Source organism: Leopardus geoffroyi, chromosome C2 (genome assembly GCF_018350155.1).
Source record: "Leopardus geoffroyi isolate Oge1 chromosome C2, O.geoffroyi_Oge1_pat1.0, whole genome shotgun sequence".
NCBI lineage: Eukaryota > Metazoa > Chordata > Mammalia > Carnivora > Felidae > Leopardus > Leopardus geoffroyi.
The window spans coordinates 104,953,343-104,970,555 of NC_059333.1; the positions used below are offsets into that span (position 1 = coordinate 104,953,343).

At 35.7% G+C, this 17,213-nt stretch overlaps 2 protein-coding genes across 23 annotated transcripts in view; one reads left to right on the forward strand and one right to left on the reverse strand.

Moving 5' to 3' along the window:
• Nucleotides 1-17,213, forward strand: part of IFT80 (intraflagellar transport 80) — a 141,653-nt gene that overhangs the window by 118,178 nt on the left and 6,262 nt on the right. For all 3 annotated transcript variants that reach the window (XM_045503105.1, XM_045503104.1, XM_045503106.1), the window contains 7 exons: nt 2,611-2,675; nt 5,261-5,396; nt 5,688-5,835; nt 6,930-7,101; nt 8,763-8,852; nt 8,936-9,108; nt 13,722-13,845. In XM_045503105.1, coding sequence (XP_045359061.1) covers nt 2,611-2,675; nt 5,261-5,396; nt 5,688-5,835; nt 6,930-7,101; nt 8,763-8,852; nt 8,936-9,108; nt 13,722-13,845 — 908 coding nt within the window. The remainder of the gene's footprint in view (nt 1-2,610; nt 2,676-5,260; nt 5,397-5,687; nt 5,836-6,929; nt 7,102-8,762; nt 8,853-8,935; nt 9,109-13,721; nt 13,846-17,213) is intronic.
• CC2H3orf80 (chromosome C2 C3orf80 homolog) overlaps nt 1-17,213 on the reverse strand; it is a 75,567-nt gene that overhangs the window by 19,800 nt on the left and 38,554 nt on the right. For 8 of the 20 annotated variants that reach the window (XR_006718564.1, XR_006718565.1, XR_006718563.1 and 5 more), the window contains one exon: nt 14,617-14,737. The exons of 6 other annotated variants lie outside the window; for them this stretch is intronic. Coding sequence is in view for 2 of the 14 variants with exons in the window: in XM_045503116.1 (XP_045359072.1) it covers nt 14,630-14,737 (108 nt within the window). In the remaining 12 variants the exon portion in view is untranslated. Of the gene's footprint in view, nt 1-13,491; nt 13,736-14,616; nt 14,738-17,213 lie in introns of those variants that run through there. 6 more of the 20 variants (XM_045503121.1, XM_045503116.1, XR_006718576.1 and 3 more) reach the window with 3 other exon arrangements.

Below are 17,213 nucleotides of genomic sequence, written 5' to 3' on the forward strand. Positions count from 1 at the left end.
TTCATATAATTCTTGTTTAAACACTCCAATGTTCATTCAGACTTCACCTTAACCATATTGACCCTTGCTTTCCTATGTTCTCTCAATTTAATTGTATTTCCCATTAGAACTTCACCAGTGGGTTTTGGTACCATAGTGCATCGGACTCTCATATCAAGGAGTCCTAGAAACTTCTCTGTTCTGCCCCTGGCCATTTTGCCCACTCCTGTGCATAAGACCTTGGTCCCCAATAGAGTTTTGAGCCAAGGAACTGGTCCTTTTCATCAACCCATATATTGATTAAATTGAGTAACCCCAGACAATTGGAGGTGAGGTTTTTCTTTGCTATTTTGCCATACAGCTTTCCAGATTCCTCCAAACTAGGATGAATAAAGCAGATTTATTTAAAGGCCTTCAATGTTGGGAGACCAACATGAACATGGACTCCCTTTGGTTCACCCAACCTCTGGTTTTTGACCCCACCGATGTTTGATGTATTCATCCTATTTCTTAGTTTTTGACCCTGCTGGAATGAGGGCCTTGATGGTCCTATCTCTAATATGCCTTATCTCTAATGTTCCTTTCTGTCATTGTCTAATTATTTTAGCCTTTTTTATAATTTGTTTTAGCATAACTTTCTCCTTGGGAAATGGCTCTGAGGATAGTGGCTGTACCTCAGGCTGACCAGAATCAGGATCTTCTCGAACACATTCCTTCAGTGGGGGCCCTGATACTAGAGGCTGTATTTGAGAGTGGCCAGATTCTATATTTGACCCATCTCTTACTTTCATTTTACCTATTAGATATTATAATAACTATGGGACTGTATATTTTTCTCTTTTCTTATTATTTTGCATTTTCTTATGCATCTAGTGAGCCAACTCCCCCAGAAGATGGATCCATCATCTCAAATTCCATAGGTGACTTTTAACTTCTCACAGCTAATTGCAACTTAGCTGCTGTTTCATACCATGGGGGACCTTGTGGCTTCTAAGAGTCAGACATTCCTCATCCCCATTCTTTCATTCTTTCTCTTCCCAAGCCACATGTTTGTTTGTTTTTTAATATTTTAATTTATTTTTGAAGGAGAGAGAGAGACAGAGCATGAGCGGGGGGAGGAGCAGAGAGAGAGGGAGACACAGAATCTGAAGCAAGCTTCAGGCTCTAAGCTGTCAGCACAGAGCCTGACATGGGGTTCGAACTCATGAACCATGAGATCATGACCTGAGCCAAAGTCAGACACTTAACTGACTGAGCCACCCAGGTGCCCCAAGCCACATGTTTTTATGAGTTAGGGTTGGTGTAGTGAATCCTACCCTTCCAGACACCAACTGTCCCATTTTTACCTTAACTGAGTGTATTACCATTAGTTTCTCATACTAATAACCTGGAGTTAACCCAGACTCAAAAGCTTAAAGGCAAAATTTTCCTCAAGACTGCCCTCACTTTGGACACTAGTCACAAGTCTCAGGGAGTCCTCAGGCCACCCATTTTGCTGACTGACTGGCTACAAATTCAGGGACTCCTATGACCCCTTCAAATTGGATAATTTGCTAAAATGACTCACAGGTATCAGGAAGGTGCTATGCATAGAATTATAGTTTTATTACAGGGGCGCCTGGGTGGCGCAGTCGGTTAAGCGTCCGACTTCAGCCAGGTCACGATCTCGCGGTCCGTGAGTTCGAGCCCCGCGTCAGGCTCTGGGCTGATGGCTCAGAGCCTGGAGCCTGTTTCTGATTCTGTGTCTCCCTCTCTCTCTGCCCCTCCCCCGTTCATGCTCTGTCTCTCTCTGTCCCAAAAATAAATAATAAAACGTTGGAAAAAAAATTAAAAAAAAAAAAAAAAGAATTATAGTTTTATTACAAAGGATACACACAGGATGAGGCCTAGGAAGGAACACAGAACTCCTGTGCCCTCTCATGGAGTCAGGGCACATCACCCTCCCAGTATATCAATATTGTCACCAATGAGGAAGCAACACTGAGTTTTTATGGGATTTTATTACATGGGCATGATTAATTAAATTATTAGCCACAGTGATTGAACTCAACTTCCAGCCCCCTCCCACACACCAAATTCTGAAGCTGTCTAGGGCCCACCAAGAGTCTCCCCATTAGCATAACTAGGACATTCCTGTCACTCAGGATATTCCAAGGGTTGTTGAAGCTTCCTGCCAGGAACACAGGACAAAAACCGGGCAAATTACTAATTACACCACAGTAGTATACTGACCACAGGGAACGGAACAGTGCATAACACCTTGCCTAGTATTATAGTAGGCACTTGACACATTTTTCTTTTGTAAAATATGATTGTCTATGATCTTATATTCGTCTGTATCAGAGTTCTGAAAATTAAAAATTACATCTAGATTTGGACTTTCCATGGTCAATCCTGTGGAGAAGTGAAGCCATACCATTAATAACTATTCTAATTAGGGAATGTATGTTTAGGAAGAAGTATTTTAAGAAATATGACCCTGTTAATAAGTAGGAATTTAATGCTGCTGCTCTTCTATTCTGATAGATACTGTATGGTCCAAAGAGTTAAACAATTTCTCATTAGGATTAAAGTTTACCAGTAAAAATTCTAATATAATATATTAACTAATGCTTTACTTTTTTTTTCAAGTAATCTTCCTTTTTGAGGCATCAACTGGAAAACCATTAGGTGACGGGAAGCTTCTTTCTCATAAGGTAATGGACATTAGCTATTTCTCAAGTTAATTAGCCACTATTTACTTCCTTTTTTAAATTTAATGTTTTCATTTTAAGGAAAATAAAACATAGAAATTAGTCTTATATTTAAATCTGGTATGCATTCTACATAGAGTATTTTGCCTAAAAAATGTCATAAAGACTAAGCACTAGTAAACTCTGTAATAGAAAACTAATTGCAAATTAATTGGATAAAAGAATCTGACTTACATGTCTATTTTTCAGGCTCTTTACTGCTTTTTAATAAAATGTCCTATCTTGATTAAACTTTTAGCACTTATCAGTATATAAAAATGTTTTTATATTTCTAAACATCTTGCAGTTTTCTCATTGACCTGTCCTTAGCCAGCATTTTCTTTAGGTTTTAACACTGTAGTTAAACTGGAAAAAAAGTTCCATAGAAGTACGAAAAGACCCCAAATTGTGAATTGCTTATTGGTTTCTGATTTTTAGCATTAAAATAGGCAAAGGACGGTGTCACCTGGGTGGCTCAGTCGGTTAAGTGTCCGACTTCAGCTCAGGTCATGATCTCACAGTCTGTGAGTTCAAGCCCCACATTAGGCTCTGTGCTGACAACTCAGAGCCTGGAGCCTCCTTCAGATTCTGTGTCTCCCTCTCTCTCTGGCCCTACCCTACTCGCACTCTGTCTCTCTCAAAATAAAATAAAGACATTAAAAAAATTAAAATAAACAAAGGAGGGGCATCTGGGCGGCTCAGTTAGTTAAGCCTCCAACTTTGGCTCAGGTCATGATCTCACAATTTGTGAGTTTGAGCCTTACTTCCGGTTCTGTGCTGACAGCTCAGAGCCTGAAGCCTGCTTTAGATTTTGTGTCTCCCTCTTTCTCTGCCCCTCCCCCACTCATGCTCTGTCTCTCTTCTCTCAAAAATAAATAAACATGAAAAAAATTTTTAAATAAAGTAAATAAAGGAACACATTTTATTTATTCTAGTAAGAGATATATTTGGGTCTAAAGATGTTTTTAACTTTATTGTTCAATGCCACTAGTGAAGCCTGACTATATATTTTTTCTAATTTTTGTAATTATTAGTTTTAAATTTGAATAACAAATAAATTCAAAAGGTTTAGAAATGAAAAATTATAGAAAAGTATACAGTGAAAAAGTCTCCCTCCTACACCCCTTTTTGTCAATCCAATTCCATTTAATAATGGTAATTACCATTATTAAACTCCCTTTTCCTTTCAGAGATTTTTAGTGCATATGCAAACAAAATTGATATACGTTTTTAACTCCTTTTTTACAAAAATGTAACATACAAGTCTGTACATTGCTTTTCTCACACAACACTGTTTCTGGTGATCTTTCTATATCAATATATAAAGTGTTTTCCTAATCCTTTTCCCACAACCATACAGCGTAACATTTTATGGATGTATCTGAATTTATTCAACATGTGCTCAAATGATGGACATTTAAGGTACTATCATAACACCTTCAAAAAACAAAACAAATCCTAGCAAGTGTAAAAAAAATTTTTTTTTAAAGTCTTAGCAAGTCTTAAGACATAGTAAGCAGTAAATAAATCCCTCTTGGACTTAGTTGAAATGAATCCACACTGAACTATTTCCAAGTTATAAAGAAATTCATTTCAGTAGCTAGTATAATAGTGTAATAGATTAACGTCATATGCCAGAAATACTTTGCTATGTGGACAAAATACTAATCTTAAAGTCAGAAATCTGGACTTTAAATTCTAAATATGCTTGTTACCAGCTTTTTCTGAGCAAAATCACTTACTGGCTATGCATCTCAGTCTTTTTGTCCATCAAGTAAGTATGGTGATACCTATAGCCCTAGGTTGTTTCCTGTTTCACAGGAAATAAATGTGAGAGAATCTATAAAATTTAAGTGTCTAAAACATGAGATATTTTCATAAATGTATTCTTATAAATCTTTAAAATATAGGCTCTTAGAGTACATTTTGTTATGGAACATAAATGTAATTAGTAGATCTCTCTTGTGATATTCAGACTTGCCTCACCCTTTCACTTTGTCTAGTAAAGGTGGGAGAGGAGGACAAAAGTGTTTCTCAGCTTCCAGAGTTTCAAAAATATATACATTATATTATAGTGTTTTAAGGGGCATCTTTCCCCTGTAAAGTAAAAAAAAGTAACTGTGCTTTAGCTTATGAATTAAATCAGTAGTTTAAAATTATTTATCAGGGACAGTTTATTATTCTAAGTAAGGGAGTGATATTTAATTGATCTTTAAATAAACACATTTATTTATTTATTTATTTTTTTTTTTTTTTTTCAACGTTTATTTATTTTTGGGACAGTTAGAGACAGAGCATGAACGGGGGAGGGGCAGAGAGAGAGGGAGACACAGAATCGGAAACAGGCTCCAGGCTCTGAGCCATCAGCCCAGAGCCCGACGCCGGGCTCGAACTCACGGACCGCGAGATCGTGACCTGGCTGAAGTCGGACGCCCAACCGACTGCGCCACCCAGGCGCCCCTAAACACATTTTTATAATTAAATAATTTAAATGATCTGATATCAAGCACTAAAACTAATCCAATATTTTCATTTTTTCTAAATTTTAGAATGAAATTTTGGAAATTGCTCTGGATCAAAAAGGACTTACCAATGACAGAAAAATTGCCTTCATTGATAAAAATAGAGATCTCTATATCACCTCAGTGAAACGATTTGGGAAGGAAGAACAAATTATCAAACTTGGTAAAATAATTATAATACATTTAAATTTTTGGTTGCTTGAATTAATCTCTGAATAATGCATTGAAAGAAAGACTTGCAAATTAAAAACATGATGGTTCTAGGTAAAATATTCAAATATTCCCATAAATTTTTAAGTGAATTTTTGCAAATGTTTTCACCATTATACAATCAGAAAATAGAGTCATACCTACCAGAAATTAGATGGGGTCCTGTGTGTCAGTTGATTTTTAAAATATTTTAATACTTATTATAGTGGAACTAATCATACATTAACATTCTTTTTAAAATAAGGAACAATGGTGCATACTTTGGCATGGAGTGATACATGCAATATCCTTTGTGGACTTCAGGATACTCGATTTACAGTGTGGTACTACCCCAATACAGTTTATGTCGACAGAGACATTTTGCCTAAAACATTATATGAAAGGGATGCAAGGTAACTGCATTTACTGTTGGAATTGTTTATAGTGATAAATAACTCTAAAGTGTCATGTTTTTGCCTTTAATGTCAATCCTGAAAGGTACCTTTCACTCTACCAAATTGTTCAGCTAAAGCTAGCTTGATGAGATGTAAGTTTGGGGGTCAAGTTGAAAGTGTTGTATAATACTATTATATTTATTTGTTGCTTCTATGGATATAATTTTCCCTACATAAATATAATTTTCAAGCCTAATGTTTCAAGCCTAATGTAAAAAAACTCAGGTGGTTTTTTTTTCAGTGTGGTTTAGTGATTTTAATATGGACATTTTAAAGATTTTTCAATGGTACATAACGTGTGAATCTTTATTCTTTTTCAGATTATCATAAATTATTAATTATTGTCATACTTTCAGGAATTTATGTGTCTCTAGAATTGAATTTCTAAATTAATATTAAAGATAGAAAAGTATGTAAGGTTACTGAAGAGTCTTTTTTTTAAATTTTATATGCTTCAGAAAATACATGTATATTCCTAAATTCTCTAGGAAATAGCAAGATCTCTCACTCTTGACAAAATAAGAATACAAAACTTCTCAACTCCAAAACTTAGCTTAACTTTCAAATCTATTTTGAGTTCATTTAATATTCAGTTCACAACTTTAGCAAAACCAGAGAAGCATCGTTTTAAAAGTATTTAAACTAATGAAGTTAGTCACTTTACTTCAAGTTCACCTCTTTTTATTATCAGAAAATAATCTTAGAATCAGCTTAATTTTCTATTCATTTATACTTTCAAAAACTGAAGCTGTTTTTTAATCATTTGTATAATTTACCTTAAGACTTAGGGAAAAAATTTTATTTCAAATGCTTTTAGGCATAGCTCCCAAATAATAATTTTTGCCGCATTAAACTTTTATATTTTGCTCCAACTGGAGCAAGTTAGATTCAAATGTTTATTTAAATATATACATTCTCCCTGAAGTTAACTTTTTTGGGAGTGAATTTTAGAGATTTGGAGACTTTATATCTGTGTCAAGTGTAAACTCCCCTAATTAGTATATGAAAGATTTTGCTCAGAATATAAATTATTCTTTGCTTTTTCCCAACAGTGAATTTAGTAAAAATCCCCATATTGTGAGTTTTGTTGGAAATCAGGTAACTATAAGAAGAGCTGATGGCTCACTGATTCACATCAGCATATCACCATATCCTGGTATTCTCCATGAATATGTAAGCAGTTCAAAATGGGAAGATGGTGTAAGACTTTGTCGTTTTGTTAAGGTACTTTATTTTATTTTAGATCCATGTTTGTGTATATATTGTGTATTTACACATATCTTTGTGCAGGATAAGAAATGGTAACAGCTGGGCACCTGGGTGGCTCAGTAGGTTAAGGATCCGACTTTAGCTCAGGTCATGATTTCATGGTTCATGAGTTTGAGCCCCACATTGGGATCTGCACTGACAGTGGGGAACCTGCCTGGGATTCTTTCTCTCTCCCTCTCTCTCTGCTCCTCCCTACTCACTCGCAATCTCTCTCTCTCTCTTTCTCAAAATAAATAAATAACCATTAAAAAAAAAGAAATGGTAACAGCTAAGGGCTGGAAAATTGCAAATGAGATCATGTCTTTTTTTTTTTTTTTTTTTTTTTTAGTAAGTGAAGACATGAGCAACACAGGGGGGTAGATATTGCTGTGTGATTTACTCTTAAAGAAGCTATAATTTAAATGAGTAGTTTCTCTATACTGGCACATATAGAAATCTTCTCTGGAACTTTTTTTTAAAAAAGTCAGATTCCCAAGTTTTATCCCAAGAGAGCTTCTAATTTATTAGATCTGGAATGAACCCTGGGCATATTTTTAAAATTCCTCAGATGATTTGTACACCTAAGGTTAAGAACCTCTACTTTAATTTTCTTTTAAAGTTTGTTCATTTTTGAGAGATAGACAAAGCATGAGTGGGGAAGCGGCAGAGAGAGGGAGACACAGAATCTGAAGCAGGCTCCAGGCTCTGAGCTGTCAGCACAGAGCCCGACGCGGGGCTTGAACTCACGAACTGCGAGATCATGACCTGAGCCAAAGTCGTATGCTCAACCCAACCGACTGAGCCACCCAGGTGCCCCTAGAACCTCTACTTTAGACCAGCATTTCCCACTTGGTTGAATCCACTTGGTTGAATCCAGTATTTTCCAAACATATTTGACCACAGAACTTTTTTTTTTAATTTTTTTTTTTTTTACATTTTTATTTATTTTTGAGAGACAGAGAGAGACAGAGCACAAGGGGGAGGGTCAGAGAGAGAATGACACACAGAATCCGAAGCAGGTTCCAGGCTCCGAGCTGTCAGCACAGACCCCCAAGGCGGGACCTGAACTCACAAACTGCAAAATCATGACCTGAGCTGAAGTTGGATGCTCAACCAACTGAGCCACTCAGGCGCCCCTGACCCCAGAACTTTTTAATTTTACGTGGGTTAGCATTGCTTAAAATAATACTTTTAAAATGACCTTTAGATGCTTTCCCTTACAATGAGTCGTTGATAGAAATCTGCTGTAATAGCATTGTCTGAGAACCTCACTATTTCTCTGGCTCCTTGTAAGTTACATTCTTTGACCTCATCAGAAATACTGGAGGGTTTATAATCTTGAATTATCTTAAAAGTGTATCATAAGTTCAAAAATAAATCTTTGATAATTAGAAATGAAATTTTGTAATAATTTGTATTCAAAAGAATTTCTCTATGTGTTATTAATATATTTCAACAAAGTACCCACGTGAAATTTCCACATGATTAATTTATTAAATTATTAGTTTTTTCAGTGCCATGCTCAACAATTTTTAATTTTTTCATTAAAATGTTAACTTTTATATATTTTAAGTCACTGTTTATTTTAAGGCAGTTCTGCTTCTAGTTGAAATAATTGTTCTCCTATTTCACTTTAGGAGCAAACCATGTGGGCTTGCCTAGCTGCTATGGCAGTTGCTAATAGAGATATGACTACCGCAGAAATAGCCTATGCAGCAATTGGTGAAGTAAATAATGTTTACTTACCTATATGTTTGCAGTTTTTCTTCCCTTTCTGTTACTCTACTTCATATATTTTTTCTTTTTTTAGATTGATAAGGTTCAGTACATCAATTCTATAAAAGATCTTCCATCTAAAGAATCAAAAATGGCGCACATACTAATGTTTAGTGGGAACATACAGGAGGCTGAAATGGTACTTCTTCAGGCCGGCCTTGTTTATCAAGCAATCCAGATCAATATTAATCTCTATAACTGGGAAAGGTAATAAAAATGTTCTTCACCAATTCTAAAACCCAATTGATCTTAATGGTTTCTTCTATCTACCACTTGGTAAATTACGTTTTCCACTGTACTTAATAGTTTCCTAACATCACAGAAGAATTTATTCACATTTATATTTGTGAGTAGTTTGCCATTGAAGATTTATGCCTTTGCTAAACTTGTGATTGATTAGAAGTTGAGGTGTGAAGAAGAAAAGAGAATCTAGGATGTCTTCCAATTTTCTGATTTCAATAACTCAGATTGAATGAGTTATTCAATAACTCAGATTGAATTACTACCAATAGATGATGGTAGTAATATTGGCAGGTTTGGAAGGCAATATAGTGAGTTCAGTGTTAGGCATGTTGGATTTGAAATTTTGTGAAGAGATATGTGATAATAGTTGATTAATGAACCCGGAGCTCATGAGCAAGATTTGAACTGGAGATGTAGATTTAGCAGCCATTAGCCAAGTGGAGGGCAGTAGAAGAAAAAAGAATGGACACAATTGCTCAGGAAATGTGTGGAGTGAGAAGATATCAACTACGTTTATGGGTTGGGTGAAAGAAAAGAAATCTGTTGAAAGATTTGAATAAAGCAGTCAGACAGGCAGAGAGAAGAGCCATGAGGAATTTGTGTTGCTAAGGAAGAAAGGCCATCAGATTTGAAATGAGGAGTGCTCAGTAGTAGCCTTCTCCTCTACATGAGGCTTTGACACATTGCTTTCTGAGAGTGAGTGGCACACTGCTCTTTGCTGTGGCATATCAGGTATCTCCCCTCACTCTCAGGTATTCATCTCTCAGGGAAGAGGCTGCAGTGCTTATACACACCTGAAGTTACTATGTTACAAAATTGGCATGCTGACTTTTTCAGGTTTGACATGTCTTTCATCACTTTTATCTATCTACCCCTACCCTACCATTTGTTAATAAGCAGATCCCAGTCATCATATCACTTTATTTATAAGTATTTCAGTATGTATCTCAAGGTTTTTAAAAATCTAACCACAATATCACAGTCACACTTTAAAGAATTAACAGTAATTCCTTTCAGTGTTCTTATTTCTCCGATCATCTCATAAATGTTTTGTTTTGTTTTATGGTTTGTTTGTTTGATTCAAGATCCAAAAAAATTTCCATACATTATGACTCCTAGATATGTTCTTTTCTTTTAATCTATAGGTTTTCCTATTTCTTATGTTTCCTTATAATTTTCCCACTACAGAAACTGGGTCTTTAGAGTTTCCTATAATCTGGATTTTGCTGATTGCATCTCTGTGGTGTCATTTGACACGTTCCTTTGCCGCTTGAATTAACCATAAATTGGTGTTGAATCTAGAAACTTGATTAGATTTAGGTTTAATATTTTTTTTCCCCTTTTGGGAACACCTCGTATCACAGAGGTAGTGTTGAATATATTTTCACAATGACTGGTTGTCTTTCTTTTTGTGATGTTAGCAGCCATTAATAATCATTGCCCAGATCCATTAATTAATTAAAATACTGGAAGGATAGAATTTAAGTATCGGATGACAAATATATTAGACTTCTTTTAAGATCCCTGAATTTCTATATTTGTTTAAATCCTTTAGAAGGGAGCACATTTCATTTTGTTAATATGTTTATTCCATTTGAGAAGCAGTCTTGCTGATTTGTGCTTCTGTTATTCATATTTGAATTTGAAAATTACCTGCAACCTAATAAGTTGCAGCCCTTGAAGAGTTGTAGGTAAGCAGGTCATCTACTTGATGTTCACTTTGGACATTTGGTAGTAATCTGTTCTCAAAAATGGAAGTTAAGAGAGATAGACACTAGAAACTTTATGTATTAATAAAAAAACAATTTCTCTGTTTCTACCAGTTATATAAAGTGATTTTGCTTCATTAAAGTTATGTAAAAGATCATATTTTGAAGTTACAAAATCTTTTTATATAACTTCCTTCTATTTAAAATCAGAGAGGATACATGGATTTATTCCAGCCCCATAATCTAATGTCACATTTGTTTGGTTGCCAAATAACCATTTTAAAGCTAAAGACATGCTGTTCCCATAACCCTTATATAATTTGGAGTGAATTTCCTTCTCTGTGTGATAAAGAAACATTTCTTACCCAGTGTATGCTTTTAGAGAACATTTAAAATAGCACATATAATTTGAATGTTTACCTTTAGCTATTGCTCTTCAATCAGATAATTAATACACATTTTATATAATGATAATGACTATAATATAGATAATACTTAGCATCTAGTATCTAAATGTGGTATTAGACATTATATTTTATCCTTCATACATAATTAAATGTACTAATGTTCCATGACAATGATCTCTTTGGAGATAATTTTCTTTTTGAAAAGTCCCAACCAAAAAATGGTTACGTATTCCCCACTTGGAATACTTCTAGTTTTGTACAATCAAAAATTCCTTCCCCAGTCATGTTCAGTCATAAAAAAAGGAATGGGAAGTGGCATTTTTCAGGTGCCAGAGGACTGGTTCACCAGAGTCTCCACTCATACATCCACACTGGAGTCAGAACCTTAGGGATATATGGAGGGTGATATGGGAGAGGATTAGAAGGATTAAAACATCATGGGGCACCTGGGCGGCTCAGATCATTGACCATCTGACTTCAGCTCAGGTCATGATTTTATGGCTGGTGAGTTCGAGCCCCGTGTCGGGCTCTGTGCTGACACCTCGGAGCCTGGAGCCTGCTTCAGATTCTGTGTCTCCCTCTCTCTCTGCGCCTCCCCTACTCGCACTCTGTCTCTCTCTCTCTCTCGAAAATAAATAAAAACATTTTAAAAATTAAAAAAAGAAGAATTAAAGCATCTTTACTTCTATTTCTCCTCTTTTGATACTCTATAAATTGGTTTTTGCCTTCTTGCATTTCACTTGTTTCTCTAAATTGCAGTACTTCTACATTCTTCTCTGTGTCCCTCTTTTTCTCTGAAAGACTTAAAGTCACAGAGGAATGAGGGAACTTTGTGAGGAGATTGTAATGGGTAGCAAATACTGATCCATGGATTTAGCAGTATGTACATATACTTTTATAAGAAATCATTGTGCTGAATTTTGGCATTATCATTTGTATTACACCTGACTTAAATTCATAACTTTTTATATTGTCTTAATATTTCTCTCGGTTTTCTATCAACTGTCAATTAATATACACAGCATATCTAAGATACTTAAAACAATTTTTTTTAGTGTTTATTTTTGAAGAAGAGAGCGACAGAGCATGAGCAGGGGAGGAGCAGAGAGAAAGGGAGACACTGAATTCAAAGTGGGCTCCAGGCTCTGAGCTGTCAGCACAGAGCCCTGACCTGAGCGGAAATCGGGCGTTTAACCAACTGAGCCACCCAGGCACCCCTAAAATACTTTTTAAAGTGACTATTTAGGTCAAACCAAAGCATGCTAAAAATGAAACATTTTCCTACTGAAGGGTCACATGTTGCAAAAATCTAGTCAGTAGTCAGTATTGTCTAAACAACGGATTTACAGTAGTTGGCTCTGATACATAAATCATGACTGGCCTATTCAGAAGTCATATATCATATGAGAAAACAAGGGAACTTGAAAAAGGATATACTTAGCTATTATGATGGCCATTTCCCATACTTTAAAACAAGATTATAGTGAACAGTGTAGGAGAGCTATACTATACTGGATTTTTCCTGACTCAACTCATACGAGTTATGCACAGGATCATGGGCTGAGATACTGTCCAAAACCTACATACACAAATAGGCCAAGAACTGAAGATTAATCTTTTCATTTCCCTTGAAATTATCAATACATAGATTTTATGTCTTTGGTATTGTACCACTGATTTTAGCAATTAATTTAGTTCCTGCCTGCTATTTAAATAAAATATTACCTTGAAAATAACTTGTTACATTGAAAGATATTAATTGGATTATAAAATTTAAATGGGTATTAACTTATTCTAAGAATCAAATGGCAAAAGATTTTGTCAGATTTTTATTATCCACAAATTTTAGTTTTATAATATTTTAAATTTGCTGTGTTATAACATAAAGGATATCAGTATTTATTTGAATATTGACCAGAATACATTCTAGACTGTAGATAAATAAATTCTGGAGCAGAATAAATTATAGACTTAAAAAAATTGTCAAGATAGTGGAACCACTTACACTGGGGGGGGGGGGGTTCATTCACTTGAATTTTATTATGATTTCAATTAATTTTTCAATGAACATTTACCATACATAGACTATGGTATACTCACCAAAGAGAAATGAAACCTAGATCTCTCTTCAGTTAATGTACAGGTTATGGAAGAAACAGACTCGTAAATAATTATAATATCTGTAAGCAGTGCTGTCATAATAGTATGCATAAAATGTCATGGAGCACAGATAAGATAATGGTCTTTTATTTCTACAAGGAGGGCTGGTCAGGGAGAAGAGATGATGTTTGATCTGGACCTTGAAGCATAAGTTGGAATTTGCAAGATGGATGAGGTAGGGAATGGTGTTCCATATTGAAGGATGAGTGGAAAGGGAACATCATAGACCATTTGTCTCACTCTGTTACCCCAAAACTCTAATCCAAGCAATGCTGATTATCTGTTTTGTTTCTCATTATAGGGCACTTGAATTGGCTGTAAAATATAAAACACACGTTGATACAGTTCTTGCTTACCGGCAAAAGTTTTTGGAGACATTTGGTAAACAGGAAACTAATAAACGGTATTTGCAGTATGCAGAAGGTGTAAGTATTATACAGTATTTTACGATAATGTATATGCTTTGTAAGTATATATAATATTCATCTTAATAAGACAAAATTGGAATAATTCATACCATAATCTCAAAATCACTTTTTGCCTTATGATATTATAGTCTTATTTTGACTATATAATTATATTACTGATTTTTTTCTGGAATCTTAAAGCCATGTTTTGATGAACTCAAATCTGTTTTCGTATTTAATTTGTATTAAGGTTGGGTGCTAATTGATATTTTTAGATAAGCAATATAAATGGCTGGGATAAAGGTTTCTAACTCCTAAATTTTGTCTTCCACCAGCTGCCCCTTCTGCTCCAGGGGAAATATATAAGCACAGAGGGCATTGGCCAGAAAATGGATACTTTGTCACTTTGCAAAATTCTAGGGAGCTAGTTTGCACCTAGAGTGGAGCCTAGCCCAGGTAGACTTCACTGTCTAGAACCAAAGAAGGCTAAACCATTGCCTCTCAAATCCCTACCAGAATCTCAGGTTTCATCACTATAATTAGAAGAAAGTCATTCCAGTATGTATCAGCCCATGTGCATTTTGCCCAAGTGCCTAGAGCAGGACTATTGTAGCTACCTGCTTAGATCCATCTAGGCTCAGGCTATAGAAAGAGAGTTCACCTCTAGCCATGCAGACCCAAGAGACTTACAATCCCAAGACAGGGGCAACCTTCCTCCCACCTCTGTGAACCAGTTGATTTTCTCAGCCTTTTATTCATTTTATTAAAAAAATGTTTATGAGTGCTCACTCTGGGCCAGGTATTATGCTGGATGCTGAGTCAGATATGGCTTCTGTTTTTGTGGAGCTTGTAGACTATGTGGGAGTGCTGCTCCTTGGAGATGGAATAAAATGGAATGTTCTGACCTGTCCTAAAGGGCAGAGTAAATTAGAGGAACCTTAGGAAGAGGAAAGAAGGTACCTACAATTTCTACTAAAGCCAACATTATACATTTATCATATGACTTGATAAACTCAGTCTTTCTCCTCTTATGTAGGGAAAAACAGTTCTTCCCTGCTATGAGTCTTTCACCTGTAAGTCTTCTTTACTATTCACACAGAACACTTCACTTCTGGTCACCTAACATGTGGAGGTTTCCCTTCATGCCAACAAGCAGTCTCCAACACCAGCTGTGTGTCCTACAATTTAACTCAGCTCTGATACTGCCTAACTGGAGATAGTATCAGATTCCACAGGTAAAGGGCTCATTCCCACAAGATTGCCCTCACTCCTCATCAGATGCCAGTTACAAGCTCAGATTATCACCTGTGCTTCTGACTGACCAGCTATAGATCTGCAGTCCCAGTAACCCCTGCCTTAGGTTTCAGATGCAAGTCACAAGTCCAGGTTGTTACCTGTACTTCTGACTGACTTGCTATAAGTCAGAGGCTCCCATTCCCCCTTTCTGGTTTGATTAGTTTGCTAGAGTGGCTCACAGAACTAAGGAAACATTTACTTATGTTTACCAGTTTATTAAGGGATATGATAAAGGGTACAGATGAATAGCCAGATGAAAAGATACTTAGGGCAAGGTCAGGGAAGGTCCTACCCTCAGGAGCTCCTGTCTCTTCAGAGTTGGGGTGTGTTACCCTCCCAGTGTGGATGTGTTCACCAGCCCAGGAGTTCTCTGAACCCTGTACTTTGCTATTTTATCGAGGCTTCATCACATAGGCATGATCAGCCATTAACTCCATTTTCAACCTTTCTTCCTTCCCAAGGGAATGGGGGCAGGACTGAAAATTCCTAGCTTCTAATCATGACTTGGTCTTTCTGGTGATCAGCCCTCATCTGGAAGCCATCCAAGGACTCTCCCAGAGTTGTCTCTTTAAAACAAAAGATGCTTCTATCATTCAGAAAGCCCGGTGTCAGGAACTGAGGTCAAAGACCAAATATTAGAACAAAAGATGTTCCTAGTGCTGTTATCACTTAGGAAACTACAAGAGTTCTAGGAGTTCTTTGCCAGAAACTGGGAGCAGCGACCAATATATATATTTTCTATTGCCTCGCACCATATTTAGAATACTGAGTGTCATGACCTGCAGTTTTGGACTTCAGAACAGCTCTCAAGGTAGTAAAGCCTTTGAAACCATTCTTGGAGTTCTGCAATGCAACTTCAGCATCTAGATCCAGGACAGACACAAGTTGTCTGTTTCTTGGTAGGAAGAGGTATATTTTACAGATGCTCCACAGACTATTTGTTTCATTTGAAGCTTCACTATTAAAAATGAATCCTCTAGGAGTTTGGGCTATGAGAGCTTGCTCTACTACTGGGACAAACTCAGGGTCCCTGGGACCTCTGAGGACTACACTCTAATCCACAGAATAGGACAGCAGCCATCACCCCTACAGTGCTAAGCAGCCTAGAGAATCACCAATCACCTGATCTTTTTGTCATGGTTTTGAAAATATGATGATATGTTAAAACTGAGCACCCATGTTAAATTTACTTTATGGCATAATTTTAAGCAGATACATACTACTGTGCTTCCTCTTCATCATCCTTGCCATCAATATATTTTTCAGTATTTTCACATTAGGTGCTTTGGAGGACATAGAAAATATAACTCTTCCCCACAAATTTATAATTATTGTAATTTATATTATAATTATTACATCATTATAATTAAAATTGTATTTTAGATAGTAAAAATTTAACATTTTTATCTTCTTTCTTATTATCTATGTATTCAACTGTTAACCAAAATGTAATACTTCAATCACAAGAGTGGCAGAAATTTTCAGAGATTTTTTTAATCCTGAAACTATATAGGTTACTTTGACTCCCTATGGTCCTATATTCTAGTATCCTTTTTTTTCCTCATAAATGTAATTTGGAAGCTAACTAGAAATTATAAAGCAGTATTTTAAGATGAAAATTATTTTTTACTCAAAAATTTCCCACTATTTATCAACTTAGCCAAAATTTTGATTATATAAACATTTTATTTGCTAAGTGTTAAGAGAGCATTTTTAAAAACTAAGAAATTTATTCTAGATATCTAGTGAATTCTGGTGGGTTCATAGTACATAATGTGGAAGCTTATACGAAGTCAGAAGTTTCATATATGTTTGTATTCATGAGCCCTGAAATGTTATTTGGGCATTTCTAGTTTAAAATATGGAAACCTGGGATTTATACAAGGTGGACTGTCTTCTAAGATCCCAACTAGAGTCATTGTACCTGGTCTACAACAGTAAATATTTGTAAAATAATTTGTAAGTCGGCCAATAAAATTCACTTGAGGAATATACAATCTACCAAATATATTGTGTACAAGAAGAAAAGTAGAAGAACCAAGAAATGTTTAAAACATTATTCTAGGAGAAAGAAAACAGTGGAAATATAA